The sequence below is a fragment of the Eublepharis macularius genome, chromosome 18, assembly GCF_028583425.1.
Source record: "Eublepharis macularius isolate TG4126 chromosome 18, MPM_Emac_v1.0, whole genome shotgun sequence".
Lineage (NCBI taxonomy): Eukaryota > Metazoa > Chordata > Lepidosauria > Squamata > Eublepharidae > Eublepharis > Eublepharis macularius.
This window is the reverse complement of record NC_072807.1, coordinates 11835541-11848465: the sequence shown is the minus strand read 5'-3', so window position 1 is coordinate 11848465 and position 12925 is coordinate 11835541. Positions and strand designations below refer to the sequence as shown.

The window sequence follows — 12925 nt, the reverse complement described above, 5'->3', positions numbered from 1 at the left end:
ATTTATTTATTTCCTGCACAGATTTGTGTCGGGAGCTGCTGAGTCCCTCCAGCATCCATCTGTGCTGTACAGCCACTCAGAGCGGGACCACAAGTGACAAAAGGCACAGGTTGGACACTTGCCAGCTTCCCTCAAGTTTTGATGGGAAATGTAGGCAGCTTGGCGGAATGTTGGACAAGTGACAGTTGAAAAGTCCACTGGACAGCAGTCGGAGAGCGAAGCTGCGAGACCAGGATGCCTACATTTCCCATCAAAACTTGAGGGAAGCTGACAAGTGTCCAATCTGTGTCAGGCGTCACTTGTGGTCCCGCTCTCAGGTTCCGCTGAATGCTGTCTACCACCAAGGGAATTGTCCTCCTCTTGCCCCCGGGCCACACAGCCAGTAAGCGTCTGGCTTAGGTAGACTTTCTTTCATCAAAAGAGAACTAAGTTTTCATGTTCATCTCATTTTTTTAATAGAATACTTTTTATTTTATTGATAAGGTTAAATACTCAATAAAAAAGGAAGAGAAAAGAAAGAAAGTGAAATAAAAAAGAGAGAAAAAGGATCCAAAATTAAAGAAAAAGGACAAAGAAACACAGTATTTCCATTTTCCATTTTTTTCACTACAATACCTATCATATCTTTACAAACATTATACTTGTAGTTTTGTTACTTCCAAAATTTACCTTTTCAATACTGCTCCCCTTCTAGTCAGTTTTTCCAAATTTATCTTCTTAGAAATCAAATCTACCCTGCTCATCTCATTTTTAAAAATTCTGTTTGTTTTAATTTTAAAGTAATCTGCCAAATACACAAGTTGGTATTTGTTTATTTTGTACATTGCTAACTCTTCCCGTTTAAGGGGGAAAATTAATAAATATCGCAACACTTTTATTTACTTTATATATTTCATTTATACCCCTCCTTTCTCCCCAACTGGTACCTAAAGCAGTTTACATTGGTCTACTCTCCTCCTTTTTATCCCACCAGTCACCCTGTGAGTAGCGTTTTCTGCACCAGGTTGAGAAATTCCTGGTGATTTGGGGGTGGAGCCTGGAGAGGGTGGAGTTTAGGGAGGGGAGGGTCCTCAAGTGAGATAAAATATCATAGATTCCACCCCCAAAAGCAGCCATTTTCTCTAGGGGATCTGATCTCTGTGGCCTGGAGATCAGTTGTAATTCTGGGATATCTCCAGCCACCACCTGGAGGTTACAACCCTACCTGTGAGGTAGGTTAGGCTGAGTGTGTGTGACTATCAAGGATCCCAGGCACAGCTCCGTGGCTCTTCCCTAGCTCAGACAGCAGAGACACACAGACACCCACGGCTGGGTCCTTTTAGACAAAACTTTTAACAAACTTGCCAATGAGAGACTATTCCTCACATCAGCCTGGTGACGCCGCCACCACTCCCTTACACTAGCCCAGAGCTTTTTTTCTGGGAAAAGAGGTGGTGGAACTCAGAGGGTTGCCCTCGGAGAAAATGGTCACATGGCTGGTGGCCCCGCCCCCTGATCTCCAGACAGAGGGGAGTTTAGATTGCCCTCCGTGCCGCTTGTGCGGAGGGCAATCTCAACTCCCCTCTGTCTGGAGATCAGGGGGCGGGGCCACCAGCCATGTGACCATTTTCAAGAGGTTCCAGAACTCTGATCCCCCCCCGTGTTCCTGCTGAAAAAAAGCCCTGCACTAGCCCCAGGCTATGAAGTAAGAAACTTCAAGCCTATAGGGGACTTAAAGCAGGAAGTCTTCCTTGCAAGGGTTGACTTACAAGCAGAGTTTCCCAAAACAGAACTTTACCTTGGCAGGTGGTCAAGTGTCAGGCATGGGGTGTTGCTGGTCTTTTGAGGTATCAGAGTTAAGGACCACACAAGAAAAAAATATAATTAATTTATTTAAGGTGCAAAAGATATATAATGTTAGACAAGAGATTTTGAGGATTAAATTAACAAAACCTACAGCAAATAGCATTAATTCTATATACCACGGTAATCCAGCAGAAGTTAGGCAGAAGCAAAGTTTCTTTTCAGAGGCACGCAGGATTTCAGTTGTTCAGCACAGCAAGTCACAAAGATGGTTACAGCAGAGCTTCCATCCTACAGAACAGAGACAGAACTGAAGCAATAGCTGGGTCACAGCATGACTGGCTCTGACCTGACTAAAGCCTAAAGTCTTGTGTTGGATAGTTAATTTATGGTTCTTGGAGTCTCGAATGATCCAGGCCTGTTGACCAACTGGTAGTCCAAGAAGTGATGTAGGGGCATACGTGTGAAAAGAGGATCAAAACCAATCCACAGCTTTGGTGCCACCCCTCTCTCTTGCCGGTGTAAAATGGTATGATCAGTCAAGAATGTTAATTGGCAAGAACTGTGCCAGCGAAGCTCTGTCTTGCTAATGAGGCTAGTTCACTATCTTATCTCACAAGGTCACTGTGTACCAAAAGCTGTCTCTCTCTGAAGCTCTGCAAGTTTCTCAAGAAGATTTCTCAGGAAGGCTCAAGAGCCTGAACCAAAGTTTTAAGAACATGGCTACAGTTTTAATGCAAAAGGCAGGCATGTTCTCAACAGTGACTGGTCCAAGGTCACCCAGCGTGCTTCCATGGCAGAGTGGGGATTTGAACCTGGGTCTTTTAGATCCTCGTCTGAAACTCTAACCCCACTATACAGCACAATGTTTAAAGTGTTAATAGTATAGTAAAATGCCATCAATACTTCTGTAACTCTAAATTAACACAGCACAAGAGAAAGAAAAAAAGAACAAATTGTCAGTGATGATTAGGTCTTACTGACCTCTGCTATAGAGCCAGCCATAAAGTCTTCGCAGAATTCAACGTTCCAAACTGCCGCAAGGATTGACCCTCTTCAAAGCATGGATTATCATTTATGTATCTGCTTGTATCAAGTAGTTCATTTTGGGCAGTATGGCCTCGTTCCAAATTTGGAAAAAACATAAACATTACACAAAAACTCCAATCACCACCCCCGACAGAAAAGAGGCATAATGAAAACATTAGTGGATCGTGCAAGACGGATATGTGAGCCACACTTTCTCAATGAGGAAATTAATCATCTAAACCACGCAGTTCAGGCGAATGGCTACTCCAGAAATGAAATCCGAAGAGCAATCAAATCCAGGATGAATCAAACAACCAAAGAAAAACAGTCTCCTACAGGAAAAGTGTTTTTGCCATATATCAAAGGAATTACTGATCAGATGGGAAAGCTTATGAAAAAGCATAACCTCCAAGCGGTATTCAGACCCACCCGAAAAATACAACAGATGCTACGATCAGCAAAAGACAGTAGAGACCCCCTCACCTCTGCAGGAGTATACCGTATACCCTGCAGCTGTGGACAAGTTTACATCGGGACCACAAAGCGTAGCATCCAGACAAGAATAAAAGAACATGAAAGACACTGCAGACTTGGACAACCGGAAAAATCAGCAGTGGCTGAACACAGCCTAACTCAAACAGGGCACAGTATCTTATTCCAGGACACCAAAATACTGGACAACACTTCCAACTACTTTGTCAGACTGCACAGGGAAGCCATTGAAATTCACAAGCATAAGGAAAACTTCAACAGGAAAGAAGAAACCTTAAGAATGAACAGAGCATGGTTTCCAGTTCTGAAAAACACCAGGCCAACAAAACACTCCACACCCGACAATAGCCCTGCAGAGAAGATTAGCACATCAAGCACCAATCCATATGCAAAAGAACCTCCTCAGGATACAGTGAAGCCTCCCGCCATTAGCATTCCACACCCTGGGAAACTCTTACAGGATGACTCAGCTCAGTCCCACCCCTCCTGAGTAGATATAAATGACCTGCCACATCTTTTCCACACTGTGACACTGAGAGATCTCTATCTTTTGGTGCTACACCTCTGAAGATGCCAGCCACAGCTGCTGGCGAAACGTCAGGAACTACAATGCCAAGACCACGGCAATACAGCCCGGAAAACCCACAACAACCATCGTTCTCCGGCCGTGAAAGCCTTCGACAATACATAAACATTCTAATTCAGTTGTCAAGCCACCTGCTATGGAAATAGAACCATAGAATCATAGAGTTGGAAGGGGCCATACAGACCATCTAGTCCAACCCCCTGCCCAGTGCAGGATCAGCCTAAAGCATCCCTGACAAATATTCATCCAGCCTCTTCTTGAAAACTGCCAGTGAAGGGGAGATCACCACCTCCCTAGGCAGCTGATTCCACTTTTGAACTACTCTGACTGTGAAGAAGAAAAAGACTGTGAAAATACACCCAATATTTCAGCTACCTTCTGTTTGTTTGATATTACTGGATTCTGTGTATTTAGAGTATTTGCTAGAGGATGATCTAAGTTGCCCACAAAATTTTTAGAATGCTCCATTGTAAAAAAAATGTCAAAATTTAAAGCAGGATCTATTAACCTTTTTTTAAACAAAAAACTCCCAACATTTTATTTATTTTATTATGCTTTCTAAATTCTTTAAGAATGTACATTTCTGTTTCATTGTCTTCAGTTCTACAGTTGCTCTGAAAGGGAACTTTGCTCTCATTCTATTCTTTTAATTTCTTCTTCAACTTATTTCCTAAACACATTTTTCTTTAACATGGAGATGGGGATAATCGCCCCTCCCCATTTCAGAACCATAGTATAGGGTTGGATGATGTATCACTCCCGATGGCCTTAAAATATTTCTTAATTTTGTAATCAACGTTTGTAACTAAACTGTTATCTAATAACAAAATATTATTTCTTCTATAGTATGACTTTTTCTTTTAAAATCCCCTGTAGTCTAATTGGCCTATGAACCGAGGCACATGAAGGCTTGGATCCAGACAAGACATTCTGTACTATGTGACTGGGAATTTTAGGGTTTGAGGGCTAAGCTTGACACAAAAACTTTTGAAAATGAAAATAATTTAGAGAATTCACATGCACCTATTAAAGTGGGGAGAGAGAGAAAAAACAGACTCTTTGTCTTCTTGTCCGCTCTGACTGCTGGCTTCTCTTGGCAGGGATCTTTCACTGCTACATGGAATATGCTGCGCTGAAGGGGCAGGCTGGGTCTGATGTCTCTCTGAAGGATCTTGGATTCCAGACAGATGTCCGTGTTTATCTCCACCTGAGGCAAACCTGGTTGGCCTTCAGTAAGTGCCTTGCGGCACCCCCAGTGGTGATTGTCTCTCTCCGGTGGCCAGGCTCCGATGTGCGCATGGATTTGTTCCACGAGTCTTTTCATGTTGCCGTCAGAATTGTCCTCTGTGCAGTAGAACTGGTACAGGTATCCTTATGCAGATGCTACAATAGTCAAGCTAAAACCATGAAATATATTCAAAATAAAAAATTATTATACAGTGTACACAGCAAGGCTTTTTTTCTGGGAAAAGAGGTGGTGGAACTCAGTGGTGAAACTCAGGCCCACACAATGACATCACTTTGGGTCAGCTGGAACACGGGGGGAAATTTTTAAAGTTTAAATCGCCCTTGGTCCCAAATGATCCCAATTGACACACATGGCCGGTGGCTCCGCCCCCTGATCTCCAGACAGAGGGGAGTTTAGATTGCCCTCCGCACCGCTGAGCAATCTCAACTCCCCTCTGTCTGGAGATCAGGGGGCAGGGCCACCAGCCATGTGACCATTTTCACAAGGTGCCGGAACTCCATTCCACCGCGTTCCAGCTGAAAAAAAGCCCTGGTACACAGTAATAAAATTAAAAACAAAGGGCCTGAATGTCAAGCTATGTAGAAATGCTTTTGATAAGCTGTAACAAAAAATTAAATTTGTTATGAGAATAAACATAATTATACTGTGTTTGTTCTTTATCCAGACAGTAACAACAGGGCTGCATTGATGCATATTGGTTTCTGGATGTATCTGTTTATTGCTAAAGTGTGTATTATTAACCACTGAGGAAGGCCCTTGGGCCGAAATACGTATGGTCTTGAGTTGGTCATTCGACATGAGAGCCAGTTTGGTGTGAGAGCCAGTTTGGTGTAGTGGTTAAGAGCACGGAACTCTAATCTGGAGAACTGGGTTTGATTCCTACTCCTCTACTTGAAGCCAGCTGGGTGACCTTGGGTCAGTCACAGCTTCTCGGAGCTCTCTCAGCCCCACCCACACGGTGTTTTGTTGTGGGGATGATAACAAACTTTGTAAACCGCTCTGAGTGGCCGTTAAGTTGTCCTAAAGGGCAGTATATAAATCGAACGTTGTTGTTGTTGTTGTTGTTGTTATGTTTACCAATCATATTTGAAGAATGTTACAGCTTATTTAGACTTTCTGTGTAGCCGGACATTCAGGCCCTTTGTTTTGAATTTTTTTTACTGTGTACACTGTATAATAAATATTTATTTTGAATATATTTTATGGTTTTAGCTTGACCTTTGTAGCATCTACAGTAAATTTTGGGTTGAGTTGTGGGTCCTCGCCCCCCTTCTTTCTTCGCTTACAGGTATCCGTATGGCCCATGTGCTGTTCTCAGGATGTTTTCTGTTTCTTGTCTAGTGATCATCCTTTGCATCACAGAGGTTATCATCATCCTTCTGCTCATTTTTTTGCGCAAGAGGATCCTCATTGCCATCGCATTGATCAGGGAAGCCAGCAAGTGAGTATGGCATGCAGAGGGTACCCCATCGCCATCCCTGTTGCATTTCTGTGGACGTTTTGTTCTATCCAATTCTGTTGCTGCTGAAAAATCAAGCACAATTTCTCAGTATTTTTTAATTTAAACTATAAATAGTGAATAATAGATATAAAAAACCCAAACAAAATACATATAAAATGTAAACAAAATATATATCAGAATAATGGAACTACATAATTGATTGCTGTTTTTATGCTGTGTTTATTGTTTTTTATGTTGTATTTTAACCAGTGTTGTACCTTGCCTTGAGCCCGCTTGCAGGGAGGGCGAGTTAAAAATACAATTAATTATATAATATTTCCTTTCTCCATCCCCATACATACCTAAGATACTTAACGTCCAGTCTTTTATATTTTACATTATATTCAACATTATATTCAGTACTACTACGTTTAGCATAGCTTATCAATTGATCTATTTTAATATTAATTATACTTGATTCTCCCTAGTTTGCAGCAACATATTCAAAAAAACTTTCCATTTTTCCTGAAATTCTTGGTTTGGTCTATTATGCATATATGGTCACAGCTGCGAAAGTATTATATGCAACAAAAATAGAAGGCAGAATTTTGTCCAATGAGAGGAAGCATATTCTCTGGAAAAGTCAATAATGCTAGGAAAAGTGGAAGGCAGTAGAAAAAGAGGAAGACCTAAAATGAGATGGCTTGACTTAATAAAAGAAGCCACGTCCTCCAGTTTGCAGGATCTGAGCAACTCTGTTCATGATAGGACGTTTTGGAGGTTTTTCATTCATAGGGTCGCCATAGGTCGGAGGTGACTTGATGGCACATAACACACATGAGAGGAAAGTGGAGCTTTGCTCGTGCTGGACCGGATGAGGTATTTAGATTAATGCACTCTTTTCCACCCTCACCCCCATTTCTCTTGCAGGGCCATTGGTCACATCATGACATCTCTGGTATTTCCACTCTTCACGTTCTTCCTGGTGTGTCTTTGTATTGCTTACTGGGCTAGCACAGCTGTGTATCCTTCCTCAGTTTTTTGCTCTTGGCAAGGTGAATCATAGCTTTGAATGCTCCTAAGCTATCTGGTTCTCAAAAGCAGAGATGGGTGGTACATTTCAGCAAAGTAGAGATCCTTGACTGCTTCCAGGTTCTTATCTACCTCTAATGAAGCCGTCTACAAGGTATTTAATGAGACTCAATGCAACTATTCCAGGACAACATGCAACCCAGAGGTGAGAACCTATCTAAAATAGCAACAAATTAAACACACTGAATTAAATAACGAGCAAAAACTATATTCAGAATTACTGTATTTTTTTAATGTGGGGCTGTCCTTGAAGATTGTTCAGAAATGATGTCTGAATGACAAATACTGCTTCCTGTCTCGTATTGGGGTGGAGCCACCAGAAAAATATTGGTTGGATCCTTTTCCATTGGTGGAAAAGACAGGAAAGGTCCTCTTTAATCACCCCAAAAGGCTCATGGGACCTGCTTGTACAAAAGCCACGTGGGATAGAAGCTGTAATATGGAAAGGAAAATAGCCTGATACTGAGTAAAAAAAGTCACCTGGATTCAACAATATGTCAGAAGTGCTTCTGTGCTGTCATCTCCCCTCCCAATTCTTTGGCATCATGATGCGAGAGCCAGGCCTTTTGAGCCCTGAAAAGTCTGAGCCAAGCAAATTCCTTCCTTCCTCGGTCTTGTTGTGACCTCATGTCATTGGGTAGCAGTTTTGGAAAGTGAAATTTTGTGCAGACTGAACTTGTGTTCCTTTTCCTCCAGCAGGTGACCAAGGTATACGCTATTGGGATTTGGACAGTATAAATGTTGGCTTTAGGGTTTAGCAATATTCTTAAGTCTGTATTCGTTATTCTAAGGTGCAACAAATGCAGAGATGTTAGGGCAGAAGAGGGAACTTTATTCATTTGATAGGCCCCACTTCCAAAGAGGAACCAGAGCAGCTTACACCATTGTTCTCTGCTCCTTTCCATCTCCACAACAACTTGGTTAGCTAGGTAGACCCAAGGTCACTCAGTGAGCTTCCATGGCAGAGTGGGGATGAAAACCTGGGTCTCCCACTAACTACTACAACACATTGGCTAACGGGAGCGAATGTTCTGCAGTGGTGAGACTTGAACCAGAAAAGCCTGTTCAGAGGCTAAACTTACTGGATGGCCTTGAGCAAATCACACTCACTCAGCTTTCCAAGTTCGTTGCACAAATTAAATTAGGAAGACTCCATTTAAGCCTCTGTTAGTTCCTTGAAGGAATGGATCTGAACTCAACAGGATTGGGAGGCGACCCTGAGGCCTGCAGGGGGCAGGCAGGTGTAGGTCAGGCCTTAGGGATAGTTTATTAATTATCTATTTATTTGATTTATATTCCGCCCTCACCACACCAGCAGGCGCAAGGCGGATTACAACCACATACAATTAAAACACGTTAAATAATTAATACCAGTTAAAACCATAAACATTCCAAATTACACAATTAAAAATACAGATATATACATATTTGTAGCGACACAGCAACTAACCAACTGACCGACCTTCACCCATCTCCTGAGCATCATACTGGGGACTGTGTACTCGATGGAGGTAGTTGCTAGTAGGGAGGGCATATTCTGTGATCTACTGGTCAGGGGGCTCCGCCTAGCACTGCCCATACGCCTGGCGGAACAGCTCCGTCTTGCAGGCCCGGTGGAAGGATAACAAATCCTGCCGGGCCCTGGTCTCATTAGACAGAGCATTCCACCAGGCTGGGGCCAGGATCAAAAAGGTCCTGGCCCTGGTTGATGCCGGGTGGGCCTCCCTGGGGCCAGGGACCCTTAGCAGATATTTATCACTAGAATGGAGAGTCCTCTGGGGTTCATATGAGGGGGGGGCAGTCCCGCAGATAAAAAGTTACACACTGAAAGTAAAAAGACACACTACAGCAGTCTTGTTGAAGTGAAGCAGATCTGGGTCTGTTCAGGGTTTGCCTGGGAGACCTGCTGGGAGTCCCTGGTGGACGAAATGCAGGATAATAATATAATACATCGGTCAAGAAGGTCAACACAGGGGAAGGGGAAATCTCTCTCATTTTGAGATAGACCAATTCCCTACCACAAATGACTCTCAGAAGCTCCTGCTCTGGAAATCTTTTGGTCTTCAAGGTGCTGGTGGACCTGAATCTTGCTCTCACGCTTGTGAAAGAACTAAGATCTTTTATCCTTTTGGCGGGCTTGTAAGACAGAGATGTTCTGCCAGGCATATAGTTGAGGCCGGTCTTGAATCCATCTAGTGAGCCTCCCTTTTGGTATCCTGTCAGTGGGGGGAGGGGGGGCTATATAGACACCTCAGCTCCCCACATGAATCATAGTCTGATCAAGACGGCTGTTCTTCCCTCTTCCCTTCCCCCTGTGCATCATTGCACGAAGGTATGGGTTGCTATCTCAAGAATTGTATTTTATTGTAATATATGGTTATGTTGATGATGTGGTTTTATTCTGGTTATAAATGTAATTTATATCTTGTTGTAACCTGCCCTGAGTCTGCTTGTGGGGAGGGTGGGCTGGAAATCAAATGAATGAATGGACGAATGAACGAACGAATGAATGAACAAACGAACTTTGTGTCTTACAGGTGCTACTGGACTCTTGCTTTTTTCTTTAATTTTTTATTTTTTTAGCTTTTGTCATACAAATACAGGAGTAAAATCAGCTGTTTCAACAGACATTAATAGTGTTAGTAACATTATATGGATCTTTTGATGTTCATCATGTTCTGAGGGTTGTGCAGATTGTTGATACCTCTCTTAAATCATGGAGCTTTGATGTATCTGATGAGTTTTCTGGGAGCTGAAAAGCTAAATTATGTCCCTGTTGTCATGGTCAATATCACATGGATATCGTGGCCTTCCATCGAACAAAGTTTTATAAAAATTATAGGACAAGCATCTGGTATGATTGGTTTTGTGGTTGAATGTCATTCTCGTTTATATGTTCAAAGAAGGGGATCCATTTGTCAGTAAAGTCAGTTGATCTGGGGTAGATACTAGTTTGGAGAAGGCCTTCCGTGATTTTTTTCTATTATGTAGTGGTCCCATATCTTTGTGTACCAATTTGCTAGTGTACGTGGTTTGCGTGATTTCCGTTTTGAAGCTCTTGCTGTTTTGGCTGCCACTAGGAAGGTTCTTAGAAGGTCTCCGATTTGCGGTATGTTTGTGTTTTGCCATTGATCCGCCCTGAGCCTGCTGATGTGGGGAGGGTGGAATGCAAATTGAATAAACTAACTAACTAAATAAATAAAAGTGGCCATCGAAATCTATCCTCAAGGATGGAGTGGATTGGGCTAAGGACATGGCTCTCGAAATAGGAGGCAGAAAAAATGACTAAACTTGGAGATTTCTGACTCTTGTATGTGCTGCAAGGAGCTGGCACCCTTGCTCTGACTTCCTGCTCACTCTTCTCCCCCAGTTCAGTTAATTTTTGTTGGGGGGAAAAGTTGCAGAATAATTATTGCACAATAGAATAAAAAAAGGACAGACTCCTGTGGTTTTAGCTCTAGAAAAATACTTTTACTCCCTATTAGGGAAAAAGGTACGTTTGGTGAGAAAATAAATGAATAGCTATCTCTCTACATTTTGATGGTTAACTAGATCTCAACAGTTCTAAGACACTAACTGAACGAATAGCAATAAAACCTTAATATATGTTGCTAGTTATTTGCCCCCCAATAAACTGGTTTGTCCAGTAGACGATCCTAGATCCCTTAGCTAAGCATAATACTTCCCCCTTCTCTGTTGGGAACTCTTACTCTACAGCTAAGATCCAGAGGAGTTAGCCGTGTTAGTCTGTAGTAGCAAAATCAAAAAGAGTCCAGTAGCACCTTTAAGGCTAACCAACTTTATTGCAGCATAAGCTTTCGAGAATCACAGTTCTCTTCGTCAGATGCATGGAGGGTAAGAAGAAACTGGTCAGATATATAGGTGGAGAGGGGAGGGAGGAGTAGATGCAAACAGTAGCTTCTGATATGGAGATCAGTTTGCTTCTGTTAAGGAAGTCAGTTACTTCTGATAATGAGATAACCATTCATAGTCTCTATTCAATCCCAGCCTGACTGAGTCAAATTTACATATGAATTCCAATTCAGCAGCTTCCTGTTGGATTTTGTTTTTGAAAAGTTTCTGTTGAACTTCAGTGACCTTTAAGTCCTTGATGGAATGTCCTGGTAGATTAAAGTGTTCTCCCACTGGTTTCTGGGTGTTGCCATTTTTAATGTCAGATTTGTGTCCATTTATTCTTTTGCGCAGAGGTTGGCTGGTTTGTCCAATGTACAGAGCAGATGGACATTGTTGGCACATGAGGGCATATATCAGATTGGAGGATGAGCAGCTGTAAGAGCCAGAGACAGTGTAGTTGACGCCATTGGGTCCTGTAATTGTATTTCCTGGGTAGATATAAAGGCAGAGCTGGCATCTGGGTCTGTTGCAGGGCCTGGTACCTGTGCTGGTGACTCTGCTGGCCGATTCATGATTGTAAGTGAGAAGTCATTTCAGGTTGGGGGGCTGTCTATAGGCAAGGAGAGGTCTTCCACCCAGGGCTTCTGAGAGAGAGGTATCATTTTCCAGGATGGGTTGTAGCTCACTGATGATACGTTGGATGGGTTTGAGCTGGGAGCTATAGGTGACAACCAGTGGTGTTCTGTTGTTAGTTCCTTTAGGTTTGTCCTGGAGCAGGCTGTTTCTGGGTACTAGTCTGGCCCTGTCGATTTGTTTCCTCACTTCATTTGGTGGGTACTGTAGTCCCAAAAATGCCTGTTGTAAATCTCTTAAGTGGGAGTCCCAATCAAGTGCATTGGAGCAGATACGATTGTAATGTAAGGCTTAGCTGTAGACAATTGACTGAGTGGTATGTTTAGGGTGGTAGGTGGAGGCATGTAGATATGAGTATCGTTCTGTGGGTTTCCGGTATAAGGTGGTATTTATCCGTCCATTATGTAGTTGTACAGTGGTGTCTAGGAAGTGTACCTGTTGTGTAGAGTGGTCCAGGCTCAGGTTGATAGTAGGGTGAAAGTTGTTGAAGTCCTGATGAAATCTCTCAAGTGGTCCTATTAAAACTCCCTATTTAACTAAACAAACAGATCAACAATTTAATTCTTTCATGATTGAAATGAATGACACTTGCTAAAAATCCCAACAATTTTAGTTTTCCCATCAAGAACTATAAGCCCATGTAAATAGTATGGAGATGATTTTCTTTTTCTGTTGATTTGCCTGGCCTCAAGAGATAGACGTATGGGCTACCCTTCCACCTGGGGAGGTTTGAAAAAGGAAGACTTGTGACAAGTTTATTGTCCTA

General features: G+C 42.5%; 1 protein-coding gene across 5 annotated transcripts in view; it reads left to right on the top strand.

Annotated features, from left to right (window-relative positions):
* Positions 1 to 12925, top strand: part of SLC44A2 (solute carrier family 44 member 2) — a 100437-nt gene that overhangs the window by 70602 nt on the left and 16910 nt on the right. For all 5 annotated transcript variants that reach the window (XM_055002278.1, XM_055002279.1, XM_055002275.1 and 2 more), the window contains exons 11-14: positions 4990 to 5121; positions 6480 to 6579; positions 7510 to 7602; positions 7732 to 7816. In XM_055002278.1, the coding sequence (XP_054858253.1) occupies positions 4990 to 5121; positions 6480 to 6579; positions 7510 to 7602; positions 7732 to 7816 (410 nt within the window). The remainder of the gene's footprint in view (positions 1 to 4989; positions 5122 to 6479; positions 6580 to 7509; positions 7603 to 7731; positions 7817 to 12925) is intronic.